Source organism: Aricia agestis, chromosome 1 (genome assembly GCF_905147365.1).
Source record: "Aricia agestis chromosome 1, ilAriAges1.1, whole genome shotgun sequence".
Classification (NCBI taxonomy): Eukaryota; Metazoa; Arthropoda; class Insecta; order Lepidoptera; family Lycaenidae; genus Aricia; species Aricia agestis.
The window spans coordinates 17,644,393-17,665,834 of record NC_056406.1 but is presented as its reverse complement, the minus strand read 5'-3'; the positions used below and the strand labels follow the sequence as shown (position 1 = coordinate 17,665,834).

General features: G+C 36.5%; 1 protein-coding gene across 14 annotated transcripts in view; it reads left to right on the top strand.

The window, feature by feature from the left end:
- Window positions 1–17,065, top strand: part of LOC121729849 (neural-cadherin) — a 383,323-nt gene extending 366,258 nt beyond the window's left edge. For 6 of the 14 annotated variants that reach the window (XM_042118540.1, XM_042118498.1, XM_042118507.1 and 3 more), the window contains 7 exons: window positions 186–350; window positions 2,441–2,578; window positions 2,665–6,461; window positions 7,322–7,560; window positions 8,937–9,140; window positions 12,830–13,063; window positions 15,977–17,065. In XM_042118540.1, coding sequence (XP_041974474.1) covers window positions 186–350; window positions 2,441–2,578; window positions 2,665–6,461; window positions 7,322–7,560; window positions 8,937–9,140; window positions 12,830–13,063; window positions 15,977–16,080 — 4,881 coding nt within the window. In that variant the 3' untranslated portion in view covers window positions 16,081–17,065. Of the gene's footprint in view, window positions 1–185; window positions 641–1,110; window positions 1,308–2,440; window positions 2,579–2,664; window positions 6,462–6,878; window positions 7,115–7,321; window positions 7,561–8,936; window positions 9,141–12,829; window positions 13,064–15,976 lie in introns of those variants that run through there. The other 8 variants (XM_042118516.1, XM_042118579.1, XM_042118525.1 and 5 more) reach the window with 7 other exon arrangements.
- Window positions 17,066–21,442: the final 4,377 nt, after the last annotated feature.

Here is a 21,442-nt window from a genome sequence, read left to right as displayed (position 1 = left end):
TAGCTTTAAGAAATAAATATTTCTTTCGTAGATGTTGCCTATTTTGTGAATTGTCATTGTTAGTAACGAATGATTCATTTGAAATAAAATATACCAGAAAACCCATTTAAATTAATAACGTTAATAAATACATGTATGTGAACGAACGATAATTAAAACGAGTATTTTATGGTGCACGGGAATAGTACGAGTTGAAGTTGGCAGCGTCAGACAACCTGAAAGAGAATTATACAACAGTGGTGATTCACGTGAAGGATGTGAACGATAATCCGCCGGTGTTCGAGAGGCCGACGTACCGCACTCAGATCACAGAGGAGGACGATCGCAACCTGCCCAAGCGCGTGCTACAGGTCATACCCGTCACCCGTGATGTCGAGTGCCTCATACGATTCTTTATTGAAATATTTCATAACGTATTTCGATTTGCTGCTTCAACAAAGAATCGAATGGATGTATTTTCGTTGTTCTTTGATGCATGCTATTGTCGTTTTGTCTGTAGAACGTAATTTGCTAGTGATTTGTTTTTATCTTTCGTTCTGTTGTTTAATATTTTAATGCTCAATAGGACCGACTCGATATGAATTGATTCGAAATAAAATCTCATTTGGTATTTTATATTTGGATATAAAATTTATGTTCCAAACAGATTTATGCGTTGTCGATAACGAGTTATTATCTTCTATCGCTAAAAATTTATGACCTGTGAAACTCGCGAGCCTGATTTGGCTTGTTATTTGGAAAAGTAATGTAATCACGTGCTATATTTTAGCCAACAAATAAGAATATAAGTTAAGCCTATTTAACGTGAAATACGTTGACGCTGCTACAGGCTACTATTTCTTTTTGGCGTGCATAAAATTGTAACATAGGCCTTATCGGGTGTAAAAAATGGAACAGTGCACTGTTCGGCCTCGCAGTGTCCGTTATTTATAACGCGTTCTGTCATTGTAACAGTATAAAGATTATTTAAGTATATTCCATTTTTTAATTTACGGGTATTTCCCAATTTATGTTACTTTACGTTTGCTACTTTTGTGTTTTCAATTGTCACTTTTTGCTGATAAATGTGTTGTGCGAGCGCTGTTTTTGACGTTCGTGCAACCATTTTAGTGCATGGGCATGAGCTAATACATGCGTGTATGCAGTACGAACTGACGCTGGTGGCCTCTGATGGACGAAACGAGAACTCGACCCGCGTGGTAGTCCACGTGCTCGATATCAACGACCTCCCGCCACGCTTCAGCCGCAGCGCTTACTACACACAAGCCCTAGAAGAAACCGGCCCATATCCTCACTCCCTTATACAGGTTTATTTTATTTTTACGCTTATCATTTTGGTTGTGGGCATTAATTATAATTTTCATTTCTTTTTATTCATTTGTTGTCATTTCAGTTTTTGACATTATTTTATTTTTAATAAGGCCTAAGGGTAAAAAATCATTGCACTTATCATGATGAACATTCATTCTTTTAAAGTGCCACAATATTACGATTACTATATTTTTTCACTTTATAAAGTTATTTTTTTCTCATAAAGAATATATTACATACGTTATTCAGTTTGTTAACCCAATGTTCAATAAATAATCTTTTTTAAAGAATTATTAAAAAAATAATATTTTTTTAAATAATTTTCATTTTATGACATTAATTATGTATGTATGCGATTGTTTAAATGGTCCCAATTTTTTGTAACATGTTCCTTGCTGCACAGCTGTAGAACAACGCAGGTAACATTTTGGCTTGGCATGATAACTTGCGCGTTTATTACGAGTAGAAACTTATGTGTGTGTCTAGAAATTACTATTATCTTATTAAATATTATTAACTCATAATGTTGCATTATATACAATTAATAAATATTTAAGCATAAGCATCAAAAGTAACAAAACCATGTGTGAAGTGCGAACTACAAAATATAATAAGTGCCTACTTATTGAACAATATAAAATATTACAGATAAAATGAAATATTAAGTTCAAAAAACTTTGATTTGCGCACACAAATCTTTCCATAACACTTTTCTCAAACTTTACGTAGAATCTTCCAAAGAGATAACTTTGCAATGCTTTTGTACGCCACCCGCTGACGCCCTTCTTTGAAGCAATCTGTGAGTTTTGGCGAGTTAATAATTTTAAGAAACTGTAACAATGTACGGTCCACTAAAATAAATTTATCTTTTAAAACCCTTTTAATTATTTTCTTACTGACGACATAAATGATGCAAGGTAGCAAGGTAATGATAGTATTAGATTATTTTTTATTTTTATTAATCACTTATTAACTATGTTCAGCAAAAACCTTCCTCTGTGTGTGTCTCAAAGTATTTTTGGTTACTTTTGGTATTTCTGTAGAATATTGCTGCAATTAAATAGTTAATATTTCATTAATCACTTTAAAACAAAAACTTTGTTTTAAATATAGCATTTACTTAAAACAGGTGACAGCAACGGATGGCGATAAAGACAGGCAACAGAATATAGTATATTTCCTCACCGGTCAAGGAATCGATCCAGATAATCCTTCAAATAGCAAGTTCGACATTAACAGAACAACGGGAGAAATATTTGTGTTGAAGGTAAATTATAAATACATTAATTCGACATTACATATTTAAAAAGTTTAATCTTAAATTAAAAGTTTAAATTTTTATTTTATTTACAGCCTTTAGATCGTGATCAGCCAAACGGAAGACCGCAATGGAGATTCACTGTTTTTGCTCAAGATGAAGGAGGTGAAGGCTTAGTCGGTTACGCTGATGTTCAAGTTAACCTTAAAGACATAAATGATAATGCTCCGATATTCCCTCAAGGTGTCTATTTTGGAAATGTGACGGAAAATGGAACTGCTGGTATGGTGGTTATGACTATGACTGCGATAGATTACGATGATCCTGCTGAAAGCAACAACGCTAAACTGTGGTATTCTATAGAGAAAAATGTTATTGAAGAAGAAACAGGGTCTCCAATTTTCGAAATTGAACCTGAAACCGGCGTCATAAAAACTGCTGTTTGTTGCTTAGATCGCGAAAGGACACCAGATTATTCCATACAAATAGTTGCGTCTGATGGCGGAGGGTTAAAAGGTACTGGGACGGCCTCTATACGAGTGAAAGACATCAACGATATGCCTCCGCAGTTTACGAAAGACGAATGGTTTACAGAAGTAGACGAAACTGACGGAACTAACTTACCGGAAATGCCAATCTTAACTGTCACAGTGCACGATGAAGATGAAACGAATAAATTCCAATACAAAGTTATAGAAAATAGTGGATACGGTGCTGATAAATTTACTATGGTTAGAAATAACGATGGTACTGGTTCACTTAAAATTGTTCAGCCATTAGATTATGAGGACCAGTTACAAAGTAATGGTTTTAGATTTAGGATACAAGTTAATGATAAGGGTGAAGATAACGATAATGATAAATATCATGTTGCTTATTCGTGGGTAGTTGTAAAACTTAGAGATATAAATGACAATAAACCTCAATTTGAACGTGCTAATATTGAGGTATCTGTATATGAAAATGCCGAAGTTGGAAAAAGTCTGGAAACGTTTAAAGCTACTGACCCAGATCAAGGAGGGAAAAGCAAAGTTTCTTATGCAATTGACAGGTCGTCAGACCGAAAGAGGCAATTCTCAATTAATCAAGAGGGCACTGTAAGTATTCAGAGATCTCTGGATAGAGAAGACACCCCTCGGCACCAAGTGAAAATCTTAGCTATCGATGATGGTGTTCCACCTAGAACAGCAACCGCTACATTGACAGTCATAGTACAAGATATAAACGATAACGCACCAACATTTTTGAAGGATTATAGGCCCGTCTTAACAGAGCATATTACGCCTAAGAAAGTAGCTGAAATATTGGCTACAGACGATGATGATAGATCTAAAAGCAACGGACCCCCATTCCAATTTAGACTTGACCCTGGTGCAGATGATATTATAAGAGCGTCTTTCAAAGTAGAGCAGGATCAAAAAGGAGCAAACGGCGATGGCATGGCAATAGTATCTTCATTAAGATCATTTGATAGAGAACAACAAAAGGAGTACTTGATTCCTATAATCATTAAAGACCATGGAAATCCTGCAATGACAGGTACTAGTACCCTAACTGTTGTTATCGGAGATGTCAATGACAATAAAATGCAACCTGGTTCTAAAGACATATTGGTTTACAACTATCAAGGTTTAGCACCTGATACTGAAATAGGACGAGTATACGTTTATGATTTAGATGATTGGGATCTACCTGATAAAAAGTTCTTCTGGGAAAGTTCAGAACATCCTAATTTCACTCTCAATGAAGAAACAGGTATGATACAGATGAAACATAAAACCAAAGAAGGCCGATACCACTTAAAATTCAAAGTGTATGACCGCAAACATACCCAAACTGATGTACCTGCAAATGTGACAGTATATGTAAGAGAAATATCTCACGAAGCTATAATTAATTCTGGGTCTATTAGAATGTCGGGAATATCAGATGAGGATTTTATACGAGTGTGGAATTACAAATCCCTGAGTGTCTCTAGAAGTAAATTAGATATATTTAGAGATAAATTGGCAGACTTACTTAATACCGAAAGGGATAACATTGATGTTTTCAGCGTACAGCTGAGGAAGAAGCATCCTCCTGTTACAGATATTAGATTTTCGGCACATGGGGCTCATTTCTATAAGCCTATACGGTTAAATGGTATAGTTCTTATGCACAGAGAAGAAATTGAGCGAACAGTAGGAATAAATATTACCATGGTTGGAATAGATGAATGTCTTTATGAAAACCAAATGTGTGAAGGCTCGTGCACCAATGTTTTAGATATCAGTAATTTACCTTATATGGTAAATGCAAATAAAACAGCATTAGTGGGCGTGCGTGTTGACGTGATTGCTGAATGCACATGTGGCGCTAGAAATTTCACTCAAGCTGAAACTTGTCGAAATTCTCCTTGTTATAATGGTGGACGTTGTATAGAGGGCAAATACGGATTAACTTGTTCATGTCCTCCTGGATATACTGGGCCCAGATGCCAACAAACATCAAGAAGTTTCAGAGGTACTGGATGGGCATGGTATCCTTCACTAGAAATGTGTGATAGCTCCCACTTAAGTTTCGAATTTATAACAAGAAAATCGGAAGGTGTTTTGTTGTATAATGGGCCTATAGTTCCTCCAGAACCGGAAGAAATTATGGTATCTGACTTCATATCTGTCGAATTAGAGAGAGGCAACCCACGTTTGTTAATAGATTTTGGATCTGGAACATTGGAATTGAGGGTTAAAACTAAAAAATCACTAGATGATGGTGAATGGCATAGAATCGATATATTTTGGGACACAGAAAATGTCAGAATGGTTGTAGACTACTGCAAATCAGCTGACATTCAAGAGATGGAAGATGGCACCCCACCTGAGTTTGATGATTCAACGTGTCAAGCTTCCGGAACGATACCTCCATTTAATGAATATTTAAATGTAAACGCTCCTTTACAAATTGGAGGATTGTATATCGAACATTTTGACCCAACTCATTATCACTGGCAGTACATGCCGATCGGGAAAGGCTTTGATGGTTGTATACGAAATTTAGTTCATAACAGTAAACTTTATGATTTAGCTCACCCTGGTTTATCTCGCAACTCAGTTGCCGGCTGTCCACAGACGGAAGAGATATGCAATCAGGCTGACACTACATCCAGATGTTGGGAACATGGTACGTGTGTGGGTAGTTTCTCAGAAGCACGCTGCCAGTGCCAACCAGGTTGGACAGGACCATCTTGCAATCTACCAACTACACCTACTAGTTTTAGACCACAAAGCTATGTCAAGTTTGCTTTGAGTTTTGAACCAGATCGATTTAGCACGCAAATACAGCTTCGGTTTAGAACTCGTGAGCCGCACGGTGAACTTTTCCGAGTTAGCGACCAGCACAACAGAGAATATGGCATCCTTGAGGTTAAAGATTCAAGATTACACTTTAGATACAACCTCAATTCATTGAGAACTGAAGAGAGAGATGTGTGGCTGAATTCAGTCGCGGTCGATGACGGTCAATGGCATATAGCGAGGGTCAGCAGGTACGGCAGTGCTGCAACGTTAGAAATCGATGGTGGTGAAGGAAGGAGGTATAATGAAACATTCACATTTGAAGGTCACCAATGGCTCTTAGTAGATAAACAAGAAGGAGTATATGCGGGAGGTAAAGCTGAATATACTGGCGTTAGAACGTTTGAAGTGTACGCCGACTTCCAAAAAGGTTGCCTTGATGACATTCGATTAGAAGGCAAACATTTACCTCTGCCTCCAGCGATGAATGGAACTCAATGGGGTCAAGCGACTATGGCTAGAAATTTAGACCGTAATTGTCCCTCTAATAGTCCCTGTATCAACGTTCACTGCACCGAACCATTCGTCTGTGTTGATCTTTGGAACGAATACGAATGCACGTAAGTTGTCTTTAACATATTTTCATTTAAATTAAATATAAAAATGCTCAAACTTCTTAAGATTTTTAATTTTCAATTTTTTTCAATCATAAAAAACTGATTAATCATTGGCTCCTTGTTTTAGTGCGCACTGAGTTTTAATTATATTATTGGTATAAAAATATTATTATACGTATGTAATGAAAATATAATAATTATTATTTTAATTAATCACATAAAAGTTTTACCTATAAATCTAAAAAACAATATATATTTTATAAAATTTAGTTTTATTATTTGATTTAAATATATTCGAAATTAATTATCACTATCATAGCCTTTTAATGGAATGCTTAATATTATAATATTATTATTATAAATAATAACATAATTATAATAATTATTTATTTGACATTAACAAGTTCATATGGTGTTTAGCTGCGGTGAGGGTTTGATATTGTCACCGGATGGAAAAGGTTGTATAGACAAAAACGAATGTCTCTACTTCCCTTGTCGCAACGGTGGGTCGTGTGTCAACCGGGAGCCGGGCTACCGCTGCCATTGCCCCGAAGGGTTCTGGGGCGAGAACTGCGAACTAGTACAGGAGGGCCGCACGCTCAAACTCAGCATGGGCGCGCTCGCGGCCATACTCGTCTGCCTCCTTATCATAATGAGTGAGCAATTTACTATGTCGCGCATTCCGCGTGTCTCCCAACACCTCACCCTAGACCACTCATACTGCACTCATCATATCGCCATATTTTATTTTATAGATGTATCGTTTATGTACTCGTCGTATTAGATCCTAGTGCATGCTTTTATACGGGGGCTCAGTGCGCGCGAAAATATTGCGAAGCAGAGGTAAATAGAACATTGTATAGGTGTCCCGGTGGATCGATACGCGCCGGTGGTACGTGCGTCAACGTCAACGAGTGCGTTCAAAATCCGTGCCTGAACGGCGGCACTTGCCTGGATCGGGAGCCGGCCCGGCGCTACGACTGCATTTGCTCGTTCGGCTACACCGGACACGATTGCGAACTAGAGCTCCTCGCATCGGGAATCATCATGCCCTCCAGAGATTTCATTATAGCTATCATTGTGTGTTTATTTTTGCTTTTAGGTGAGCACCATCATTGTTATTTTGCATGATTTTTGTTTTAAGTGATCATCAGCTAATAAGCCCCTCATCTTAGTTCTCAGTACCTTAAACAAAATATTTGTTGTTGTTGCTAGTTTTGTAATGTGAAAATAATACATAATTTAAGCTATTTGTACATAAAATTTTCTTTACTTTGGTGAGTAAGTATTCTAAGTAAACGTATTTTCGAATCATAGGCTAAACTTGACGGTAGTGTATTCTGAAGTCCGTAAATGTACAAACTACTGGATTTTCGTAAAAGCCGTCCTTCGTACGCTCGCATTCAGACAGTAATGCGATAAAAGACGGTATGTCTTCGGACAGTCATACGGTAAAAGGCTTCGTAAAACTTCGTTAACTTCTCCATTCCTTTTATTTTATAACAAAATTACAACTTATGAATAATTTTAGCGTTTCACTGTAGGTTTAGTTTCAATCAAAAGATTACCTAGTTGCTATATTTGTATAAGTAAATTAATAATATTTGACTCCTCGGAAACTTTAAAAATAGTATATGGGAGATATAAATAGTATATGGTAGATTAATTATTTTATTTTTTGGTTTTGGATATTCTTCTTATTAATTATTATGCTTATATTAAAAGTCCAAGTTTTTCAATCCCAAATAGTTTTGTTCAAAATGTTGTCGTCTCTTGCCGATATATTATTATAGTGAAATCTAACTTCTCATCCAATTTAATTTGTTAGCGATTCTTAAAATCTTGATTCTTAAACAAAATTCTTCTCTAATTAGTTTTCTCTCTAAGCAAATTTGCTTACTCAGAATTTCGTAAATCTCTTATTTTACTCTGTTATTATCTTTTACCGGACAGTAGCTTATTTTTAAACTCTTTATTACATTTTCCTTTACAACAGTCGCTTTTTAATAAAATTTTGCCGTCCGCTCAAATTAAGTCGGAAACATTTTTATACCACGGCAACATTCAAAAGACTAAAACTTATTTGAAAACTAGGTGCTCTGATAAACACAGGATTTCGGTGAACGTTGCAACACTAACTAGCTCTATTTTAACAGCTTGTTTAATGTGCCACAGCTGCACTATACCGTATTACCGACGTATAGCAAGATTAGATCGTTATCCTGTAACGGTTGCAAACGAAATTGTCCAATTCAAGAGTAATCTTCCGTAACCACCGAGTAGGTGCTTATTGTTGCTATAAAACTATTGATTTCGATACATTCGTTTTGGGGATTGTTACAACAAATACTTTTATCATACATACTTTTTAACTAGGGCATTTCAATTTTCTATATCATCTTTGTAATTTCTCCTCACAAAAATATGTTTATCTATATTAATATTGCTCCTAAGTCCTAACCCAATAACATTTTGCAGTACTGGTACTAGTATTCGTGGTTTACAACCGTCGACGAGAGGCTCACATCAAATACCCCGGGCCCGACGACGATGTCCGCGAGAATATTATCAACTACGACGACGAGGGCGGCGGCGAAGATGACATGACGGCTTTTGACATCACCCCGCTACAGATTCCCATCGGCGGACCACTTCCCGATCATGTCCCGGCTAAGCTACCTTGTAAGTTTTTTAAACCCCTACACTATGTACTATCAGATAAGTTGATTCATAGGCAGATTGCGGACCTACGTATTTTGGTCGGGTTTTGTCAACCCCAGCCGATTAGATGACGACATTCAATTGACATAATATGACCAAATGACGTAGGTCCCCCATCTGCCTGTGAATCAATTTTTTCGTTAGTACTTTACCCCTTTAATCTTTTACGTGATATCCAATATCCATCATGTAAATTCTTGAAACAATCAGTTCAGCTGCCCCTTTTTTTGCTTAACTAATTCTTAATTGCTTCAACCTAATTTCAAAAGGTTGTGCAAGTAGATAACTAGATACTTTATTTCTTAAAAACAATGTCATTAGTTCTCAATGTTCTTTCGACGACTCGCTTCCTATAACCGATAACGGATATTGCGGATTGGGTAGACTTAAATTGCTAGAGACTGAAATGTGAAATCGGCTAGTTCACAACTTGCACGTAATTAGCAAATAGCTTACAAGCTAAACGGTAAATGCTCGAAACGTTATCTGAGCACTATTATTAAGTTTTACTATGTGTTTAAATACTCGTACGTAGTATGCAAAATACAAATCCATCCATCTTCAATCTTCATCAGATTCATATTTGAATTTAAAAAAATCGCTCCAGTGCAAATTGTACCCGTACACGAAGGGCTCCGTACCATTACCATACCATACCATAAAGCAAAAATAGGAAAAAAATGTGTTTTTTGTATGGGAGCCCCTCTTAATTATTTAGTTTAATTTAATTTTATTCTTAATCATTAAAGTATAAATACATATTCTGAGTATCTTGTGACAATTTTAGGTTAAGTACCTATATTTGGCCACTATTGATATCGAGCAAAAAATAGCAAATAAATCACGTTTGTTGTATGCGAGCCCCCTTAATTAATATTTAATTTATTTTGTTTTTTGTTTTAGTTAATCTTATTAATAGGGTTCCATTTTTACCCTTTGGGTACGGAACCCTAAAAATAGCTTTTAATAATACTCCTAATTCTAACGGCCGTATAATTAAACCCATACACAAAGGCTTACTCGTGCAGGAATGTCGTAGAGCTTCTAAATAGAGGGGTACAACCATTCCGTATTTTACATTAAGATGAATATCTGAAATCAGAATATTATTCATAATTGCTAAGACGATAGAGAGAATCTGAGGCGTCGCGTCGTTTATCATTCGAGGCATTTCTCTGAATAAAATATATTTATCGGGGTGAGAAATTTTATCATTCGACAGGTTCGAAAGACTCGTCCAAGTGTAAACAAAGAAATCACGTTCACGCCACAGTTTGGACGTTTATTTATTATCTTTTACACCGGCACGTCAATTTAGCTTCGTGCCTTTTAGCTCAGTTTAAGCTAAGCCAAAAGCCGTATTTGTACGTGCAAATGAGCGTTTTCGTTGACAACAAACTCAACAACTACCTGAATATTGTTCTTAATTTCAAGCCTCATTTCGTTGACCGCATTAGACTTTTGTTCAAAGTTAAATTTCCGCGTATACCTTTCATTCTTACAATGACTGCGCTTATACTGAATTTTCTTATGTTCATATTTTATGCTAAATTCTAAATGAACTGCGAGATTATTATTATCAATTTCCATTTCCTGCAAATTTTACTCATGGAGGAATACTTATGAGAAAAGTATTCAAATATTTTGTAAACTCTTTAAAGTATGTTTATAATATACCAGATATTGAATATGAGGTTGGAATGTTGATCCTCTTATAACATGACAATGTAGCACTTCTTTTACTTTCTGTAGCTTAGACTGGAGTCGAAGAAAAAACAAATTTAAAAGCGAACCGGAATTCAGCTAGTAGTAACTCCCGAGACCTACTAATAAAGTTTCGTTCGTGGCAACATCGAAAAACTCATCGTGGTAATAATGCTGGTCTTCCTTAATAAAACGAGACTTGTGAACCGCAAACTGGGTTAAATGAAAACGCCCATTTGATATTAGGTCCAGCTTTGTCGTTACGGAGAATAGAGGAGATAATAATTATGGCGATAAGGTTTAAATAGTTTCCTTTTGTCTTTAAAGTTTAAACTTAGTTCGTCGATGATAATAAATGATTAGATTAGTATGTACGTTACTTTCTTTATATTATATTATAATTTTTAACATAATACCTATTATTAAAATAACGGATTTTACTTTAGCCTTTTCTCTACCCTTGAAGTCATAATTTAAATGATGTCAGAAAAACTTTCCTCCTTTCATAACATTTAATTTGTAACAAATTGTGTAAGTTCATGAGAATTCGGGAAAAAAGTAATTTAGAAAATCCTCTTGAAGTATGAATCTGAATTCTGATACGGCGAGTGGGTTTTATCAACACCTAAAAGAACTAACGATATTAGACTTTTAGCTCCAGTCGTGCGTAATTGCGTAAGAAGTTTACTTACTCAAAACTTTTAATTACTCGTCTAATTGACTTTCTTTCGAATACTTTGATGTAATTTTAAACGGTTACGCACCGAGTAATGGATTGACTTACACCGTAATGGATACTGAGTGAATATTATAATTATGATCGTGAGGCAAAACATAATTGTGGAGGTACGGTACGGTAAATTCAATCCCCGGAAGACGTTTTAGGAGCAAAATTTAATAAGGTTTTCGGATTCCTTCTCCAGTTATTTAGGTTACCGACTCTGGCGGCAAATAATTTAAAACTAATGGATAGGAATTTACTCACCGAATTCGTGTAAAATATTTTAGCAGGGAACTCGGCGTATTAAAAGCATTTTTAGGGTACCGTACCCAAAGGGTAAAAATATATAAAATAAATATATAAAATAATAAATAATAGGGTCCCGCCCTATTACTAAGACTTCGTTGTCTGTCCGCGTGTCCGTCTTTATGTCTCAAGAACGGTAATAACTAGAGAGTTGAAATTTTCACAGATTGTGTATATCTGTTGCCACTTTAAGAATAAATACTAAAAACAAAATAAAATCAATATTTAAGGGGGCTACCATACAATAAACGTGATTTTTTGGCCTTTTTTGCTCTATATCAATAATAGCAACAGTTAGGTTTTTTTTTATGAAATAAGGGGGCAAACCAGCAAACGGGTCACCTGATGGAAAGCAACTTCCGTCGCCCATGGACACTCGCAGCATCAGAAAAGTTGCAAGTGCGTTGCCGGCCTTTTAAGAGGGAACAGGGTAATAGGGGAGGGTAAGGAAGGAAAGGGAAGGGAATAGGGGAGAGTAGAGAAGGGAAGGGAAGGGAATAGAGGAGAGGGTAGGGAAGGGAATAGGGTAGGGGATTGGGCCTCCGGTAAACTCACTCACTCGGCGAAACACAGCGCAAGCGCTGTTTCACGCCGGTTTTCTGTGAGAACGTGGTATTTCTCCGGTCGAGCCGGCCCATTCGTGCCGAAGCATGGCTCTCCCACGTATGACTACTAGGTACTTGAATTTTTCACACAATCCTTAATTTTTATATATAATATGTACTTTAATATATTTTAATAATAATATTAATATTAAATATAAAATTAAGAGGGGCTCCTATACAAAAAACACAAATTTTGGCCTAATTTTGTTCTGTAATGGTACGGAATCCTTCGTGCGAGAGTCCGACTCGCACTTGGGCGATAATTACTCCACAGTTCGTTCGCTCAGCCCTATGAACTAAATATTCATCTCCAGATCCGCTGATGGGCGTCGGTCTGGGAGTGGGTCCGATGGGAGTGGGCGTGGGAGTGGAAGTGGCGCCGGGGGTGGGAGTGGGGCTGCCGGGGGAGACGAACGTGGGCATGTTCATCGAGGAGCACAAGCGGCGCGCGGACAGCGATCCCAACGCTCCGCCGTTTGACGACCTGCGGAATTATGCATACGAGGGGGGCGGCAGCACCGCTGGCTCGCTGTCCTCGCTTGCATCCGGTAAGATTAGGATTTCATTTAACAATGAGCTTCTTCTTTTAAATTGTTTTTGTCCCAAACGTTTTTCAAAACCAAGATAAACTTTGGGCACATGATTGATGAGTTTGTTAAGAAAATCTAGTTTAATGTTTTGTTATCTTTATTCAGCTGTAAAAGTTCTTACGCACAGCTGTATGTGGCTTATAAAATATATTTTGCAAAATATAAGATACTTACGTTCATGACGGGTAATAGGTTGGTATTCCAGCATGTACTTAGTAGACCTGGATCCCAGAAGGATAAGACATAACTTATTCTCTGATGGATGAGACCATAGGTTATTAGTAGTGCCTCGTGTACTTAGAATACCTGCGAATTTGTGTAGCTCTAAGTGTGACACCTGGTCAGGTACCAGGAACCAAAGTGGACTAAAAATGAGTCTTGCTTTACTTATTTTCAAATGGCTAATATTTATATATTATAATTTGTAGATTATTGTTCAGAACTAGTATCATGTAGTGTAAGACACTTTTCAATGACCAAAACTATTGTAAGACGTTTTAAAAGTAACTTTGTTCCTATTTTTTTTTCAAAGGCATTATTTTTATTTTATAATTTAATATAACACCTTAGTAAACAATACGATATTGCAAGAATTTATTTTCTACTAGCTGTTGCCCGCGACTTTGTCCGTGTCAGCATACTGCATAGTATAATAACAAAGATGGACAATTTTCCCCTGTTCCCTTACCGAAAGGGTAAAAACGGGACCCGATAACAAAGATATTTCAGCCTGTCCGTCTGTCTGTCTGTCTGTCCATATCCAGACTGTACCTCCCCTTTCTAACGTGTAGTGAATATTATTAAAGTATGGATATAATTGAGTATTTTTTGGTCATATACCTAGTCAAGTGCCTACCTGTTAGACCCAGATCTCAGAGCGATAAGACAACTTACTATCACAATATGGATGAAACCTTAGGTTCACAGTAGTTCCTTATGTACTTAGAATACCTTCGATTTGTGATGCTCTACATGAAGCTATACTCACTCTCACTCACTCATTCATAATGTGTAAAAATGTCTGTCTGTCTGTAATCTCTTCACGCCCAAACCGCGTAACCGATTTTGCTGAAATTTGGTACAGATATACTTTGAGCCCTGGGGTTAAAGTATACCTATCCGTTTTTCCGGATATTTTGTCCGGGATAAAAGTATCATGATATAATTATGTCCTTTCCTGGGAAAGGACATATTGTAATATGATACGATAGTAAGTTGTCTTATCGCTCTGGGATCTGGGTCTAACAGGTAGGCACTTGATATATATGACCAAAAAATACTCAATTGTATCCATACTTTAATAATATTCATTACACGTTAGAAAGGGGAGGTACAGTCTGGATATGGACAGACAGACAGACAGACGGACAGGCTGAAATATCTTTGTTATCGGTTCCCGTTTTTACCCTTTGGGTAAGGAAACAGGGGAAAATTGTCCATCTTTGTTATTATACTATGCAGTATGCTGACACGGACAAAGTCGCGGGCAACAGCTAGTAGAAAATAAATTCTTGCAATATCGTATTGTTTTCTAAGGTGTTATATTAATTTATAAAATAAAAATACTGCCTTTGAAAAAAAAAATAGCAACAGAGTTACTTTTAAAATGTCTTACAATAGTTTTGGTCATTGAAAAGTGTCTTACACTACATGATACTAGTTCAGAACAATAATCTACAAATTATATATAAATATTAGCCATTTGAAAATAAGTAAAGTAAGACTCATTTTTAGTCCACTTTGGTTCCTGGTACCTGACCAGGTGTCACACTTAGAGCTACACAAATTCGCAGGTATTCTAAGTACACGAGGCACTACTAATAACCTATGGTTTCATCCATCAGAGAGTAAGTTGTGTCTTATCCTTCTGGGATCCAGGTCTATAAGGTCAATTTTGAATCTTCACTAACTTCACAATATTAGAACTACGGGTAATGGCAGTGTCGATACAACATTTCAATACATTTTTACATTCAAAAATACTATTTTAAAGCCTCTTTGTTGAAATAGAATTGGCGTTTCGCTGACGCGGACGCCAGAGGCTAGCATCTGTGATCCCTTTTATTTATTTTCACGTTTTTCGAGCCCAGCCCCAAAAGAGTTATCATATCGATTGCAAAAACAACGAACTAGATAACAGTAGGTATCGATGTAGCGTATAACTTACCATGATATATATTTTGTAGCGTTTCTAGTTGTAGTATAATGTTACCTACTCATTTTCAAGAGAAACCCGAAAGTTTTGAATATGCTAGCTACCTATTTCCGTGCGGACATGAAATATATAACTCAAAACTCAACAACAAACTACATAACGCTTAATAGACATCACTTTGTGAACAACAGTCAACGCTCCGACTTTAAGTTTTGAGCTCGAGCAAGTTAGCTAATTTGATTATCTTCTTACAAAGTGACGCTAGTTAAAAGATAATCTGCATGAATTTTATAGTCGCAGTAAACAACTAATGATACGAGCTCTTTGATATTCAGAGATGGCTTTTCCCGACATTATGAGCAACCTGAAAGGCTTTGAAATTTTTTTCAGCTGCTTATTAATAATCGGGTATCGATTTCTTGCTTTTAAAACGATCGATACGATAACGATCATATGATCGGTATTTTTATATTTGGTTGTTTGTGCAATACATAATTTGAGCTCAAATATTGTTATTGCTCATAGGCACCTAGACGTAGGACAAACTACCCCATCTTTGACAGACATCCTATTATTATTGGACCCTTAGATCTTTGTTCGAAAATACTAGTAATTCAATAACAAGTGGCATCTTCAGTTGTATGAACTCTTGAAGTGTCAATAACTGCATGTTTTACCTTACTCATAAATTTTTTAAATGGACCTGTTGTCACCAGGCACCGACGACGAGACGCACGAATACGACTACCTGGGCGCGTGGGGCCCGCGGTTCGACAAGCTGGCTGACCTATACGGGCCCTCCCTGGACGAGCAGCTGTAGACGCCCCCCCTCCTCCCGCAGCCCGCGGACAACGTTTAGTCAATTGTCTCCCCGACCCAAGCCTCTCTTAGCCTTGTCCGAGTACGACACCACCGTTCCGTTCCCGGGCCGCTCCACCCGCGGCTCGCGACTCCTATCAATTTTCTACTACTTTATTTTATACGATAGCGGTGACTAGCTTAAGTGACTAATCTTTTAAGGCGTATACTTATTTATTAATTTTTACGAAGTTTAATCGCGTATCTTCACCAAATATTTGATATAAGTTTTTATTAAAATTTAGTCGTAATACAAGTCAGTATTTTATTGGAAGCTAACCGTAAGCGGATTTTTGCTGAGGAACCGCCGCGACCGACCCGTGAGTGTTTGTAGATAGTGTGCTATAAATGTGAATAATTCGTACGAGTATTTTATAAGTCCGCAGCTTTACGTGATATCACCCCGCCCGGCGCCTCAGCATTACATCGGTATACCTACTGAAGTATAATAATATGTTATATTTTACGATAACGATAGATTAAACGAGTAGTCCCGTCGGACGCCGAGTTTGTAATGCTCATTCTATATGTGAAGTATTTAGGGGGGATGTATATACGATAGATTATTGAACTACCCCCGTAATTTTAATAAAGCGACGTTCTATTCGAAATTTCAACGTAAGCGAACTGTACAGTAACTGGTGTTCCTCTCCAAAAGTCTCCATGTAGATGTAGAGAATAATTAGAATCTGTAAACGTCTACGGTCTACTCGCTACGATAGCTACATAATATCGGATCGGGAAGCTATGGAGTGTCTGTCTGTGTGTGTGATCGTGTGTGGACGGAGCGCGGAGTGTGAGTGTGCGCACGCGCACGGCGAGCGAGGCGAGCGAGCTTGGGACGTATGGCTGTGCCGTTTCCGCCGGAAGCGCGTCGTGAATGAGACTGTGCCAATTTATCGTAACCGAAGCGGCCGACGACCGTAGATATAAGTGTTTGCACTTTATTTATTCATATATTTACGTAAAAAATTAGCGGCACCTAGAAAAATATCAATAACTTAATAAGAGTGTTGTGCTAGATTTATTTCGACGATTTTGCGGCGAGATAGTCGTCGCGACCATTATAAAGTCACTAATTTAAATCTAATTTTTAAGAATTTATAGTAAAATAATTAAATTAATGCGGTCCTCGACGTGTATTTCGCGGCAGAATCGACTTAGGACGAGTATAAATTTAGAATAAACTGAATTGCGTTAAAATGACTGATTTAATTATGCGTTCGAGAGCCTAAGATTTTTAAGATTGGGTTATTTAATTATTATAGTCCTAACTATAAGTACACCCCTAGTTTGCACTCGAAAACTTCAATAAAGCAATTCTCGTTAATTACTATTCATGTAAGTAGACTGTAATGGTTAGTCTGGAACCGAGGTCGAGGTCGAACCGATATTCTTTTGAAATATTACACTGCCAGTTGTTCATAGACGAATTATTATTATATAGAGTTTTGTCCGATTTTATATTTCATTCTTGTATAATAACGTATTTCATTAAGTTTTTATATTTTGTAATAATAATAATACTCTGTAAACGAATTTTGTCGGTAAATTTTATTTATCCCGTAGGCTCTGTGTTGTCTTGCGCGAAAAGCTTACTCAAATTAGTGTTTTAGAGAAAATAAATTCTCCATCTCCATTTAGCTAAGTACATATTATGGGCAGTGAACGATTGTTTTTAAGGAATTAATGAATCTCATAGCTGGACGATATCTGTGAGTTAAATTAAAATGTTCTGGTTTAATTTAATCCTCCTGACATTCAATTATATCGTTTTTAATCTATTTTCGATAAAAATTAAAACACGCTGCAAATTCTATTCCTCATTTCGCTCCGCCTGTTGCACACTTCCGTTTATCATAGACAACAGAGCACAATACCCCAGTACAAAGTTACAACCAATAATATGTCTACTACCGGTGCATTTTTTTAAGATAATTACATAGTTATGTTTTGTTTCAACTGTGATTATTTAGTTGTACAACTCTGACGATTAAATAAAAGAATGAATAAGAAAGTTTGTTTTGTTATTTACTGACAAGTGACAATCCCAAACCTACGTCCTCTACATAATAAAGTCAAAACAAATTACTTGACATAATTTGCAAATGTGATGATCAAATTACAAAATAAATAGGGTGTAACTCGTAAGCCTAACAGATAAGCTATATAAAATTAAGCAGCTACAAAGTACACAATATAAAGTGGGCTAATGTAAGGTTGGACGGCGTCAAAGTGGCGGCCATTTTTATGGGCCTCGTTATGGGGTACGGCTGAGCATCAGTTCTGCTGAAAGCTTCAGTTAACTCCGCCATTAAATAGATATTGCCTTATATGGACATGCGAGTAATGTTCTGATTTATGGTGATTTTAATGTCAGATAAAGATTAAAGTATTCATTACATATTTTATAGAAACTGAGGTTAAATAAATCATCACTAAGGGTTGATTCAGACCGCAACGCGACGCTTAGATGCATTTCTAAATTTATATGAATTTGACAGATTGGCAAGACGTCTCACGCAATTGAAATCTGTCAAATCCATACAAATTTATGCCGCACCGCACCGGTCTGAATTGACCCTAATGTTACAGCAGCTTTGATTACAAACATGAAAATCGCTAATCAAGAAATAATTTAGGTATTAAAAATATAATTAACGTAATGTAACCCACAGGCCATAAAATACGATGATCACCGTATTGTTTTATGGAGTTTATTATGATCAAACATTTCCAAAGACCACTTCTTAAGTTTTCGCTGATTTATACACTCGTAAAACCTGTAATATCATTTCCTTATGACATGATAACTCTTTACTCTGAGAAATTTCTAGTTATTTACGATAATGCATAGCTTTTATGAGCGTTTTACACACCAAGAAAATGCTCCAACTCTGGATAAGTGGGTTCTGTACCTAATCGCAGTCAGCAATCAGAGACTAAATTCTATGTCTATGTAACAAAAATAAGTGATAAAAACTTAGGGTGTGTAAGTGTATATACAGGGTGTAACAAAAGTAAGTGATAATACTTAAGTATATTGTGTACGTGTACCTCGTAAAAAGTTCACTGTGTAAGTAGCAGCGCTGAAAGACATAATATTTTTTTTAATTTTTATGGGGAAACCCTTGACGCTGGGGCGCTTGCCCACACAAAAGTGAAAAAAAAGTTGGTCTTTCAGCGCTGCTACTTTCACAGTGAACTACTTAAGACTTTAGATAATACTTTAGGGTGTGTATGTCAGGAACACAGACACACCCTAAAGTATTATCACTTAGTTTTGTTACACACTACATAATATATACCGAGTTCACTGTAAAAGTAGCAGCGCTGATTATTATTATTTTTTTGCATTTTTTTTTTTTGTGATTTGTATGGGCAAGCGCCCCCACATCATGAATTTTTCCATACAAAGGTGAAAAAAAAGTTACTCTCTCAGCGCTGTTACTTTCACAGCGAAGTCTATGTAGGAGACCCATACACATTACACACCATAAAGTTTTATCACTTACTTTTGTTACACTCTGTATAACAAAAGTAACAGTTTTTTTCAGTCTTTGTGGAGACTTTATTATACAGTGTGTAACAAAAATAAGTGATAATACTTTAGGGTGTGTACGTGTTTCTTGTAGAGAGTTCACTGTGAAAGTAGCAGCACTGAAAGACCAAAATTTTTTTTCACTTTTGTATGGGCAAGGGCCCGAGCGTCACGAGTTTCCCCATACAAAAGTGAAAAAAAAATTTGGTCTTTCAGCGCTGCTACTTTCACAGTGAACTCTCTACAAGGAACACGTACACACCCTAAAGTATTATCACTTATTTTTGTTACATCCTGTATAAGTTTACCTTATATAATAAAGTCTCCACAAAGTATCCGTATCAATACTGAGATTAATTAAATTTATATTATTAGGTACCTATATAATGTTAGTAATATTAATTAGGCATCAGTTAAAGATAAAGCAAGTATCTGACTTATTTTATTTTATTTTTATTTTATTTTATTGGAAAAGAAACAAGTAAACACAGAAATTACAAAAGAAATTACATACTTATTAAACTTAAAATAAACGATAGTATACTCCACTAAGTTTTCATATATTAGTAGAAAAAATGTAGCTAACCAAAAAAAAATATACAAACCGCTTACTTATTTATACAACTTTAAAAATTAGAGTTTTAAACGTGAAAACCGTTTGTAAGTAATACCTAAAAAGCTAGTTTAAATCTATACATCGCCTCAGTCATACATACACTTGAAATTTGGCAAAGATCTTCAGACGTTGATAATTATAGACTAACTCTAACATATTATACGAAAACTAGGCAGTTCTGGAAATATTACACACAAATGGGTCGAATTGATAACCTTTTTTTGAAGTCATTTAAAATGGAACCACATGGAATGGAATTGAAACCACAAACAACTTATGAGTCGTTTAGTTGAATTCTCACCACAATATATACGTTTAAATTACAAGGGCGGTAAGAAATTGTCGTATTTTGTATTCCAAGCAGGCAGGTCGTCGTGTAGGGCCCTTTCCCCGTTATTATAAACCTTCGGGGGTTAAGCACACATTTTTATCTCTACGTGTTTGTCGCGTAGAGAGGAATGAATTTTAATATGAAGAATCTATTTTTGGCAATAACGCGTCTAAAGGGTTTTCTTTGTTTTACAAGTTTTACGGTAGGCAGCAATATACAGAGTATTTATTGTACTTATTTTAATAAAGTACATTTTCAATGCTTGAAATTATTTTGTAGGGACAAAATATATAATGATAATGAGTTATTAATATCATACCTTAAAACGCTGAATGGAATGAGGGAAAGGGCATAAGGGCCTTATCACACTGGCGAGTAGCGAGCGATTTTAAAGCGACGCGACTGCGCAGCGCACACGCCGCGATGACGCCCCGATTGCGCAGCGTGCACGCAGCTTGCCTTCGGTGTTTTGGACACTCAGCAGCAAAATGGATTCTGACGTCACTCCCTAGACGAGTCTACTATAATAATCTGTGTAGACGAGTGTACAAAATGGCGTCCACGTGCTCGCGACGTGCACGCCGCTCGATCGCGGCGTGTGCGCTACGCAGTCGCGTCGCTTTCAAATCGCTCGTTAATCGCCAGTGTGATAAGGCACTAATTTAGAAAAGGTGAATTATATTTTAATTTTGACGCGACAAAGTTACGGGCAACATCGTTCTCTACATTATGACATTGTGGTTCTATAAACCATTTGGGTGAGGCCACCAATTTTTGCTGATTTTGCAATTATTTTTCTCCGCCCTTTGTATTTTAATTTTTTTTTTTGTTTATCT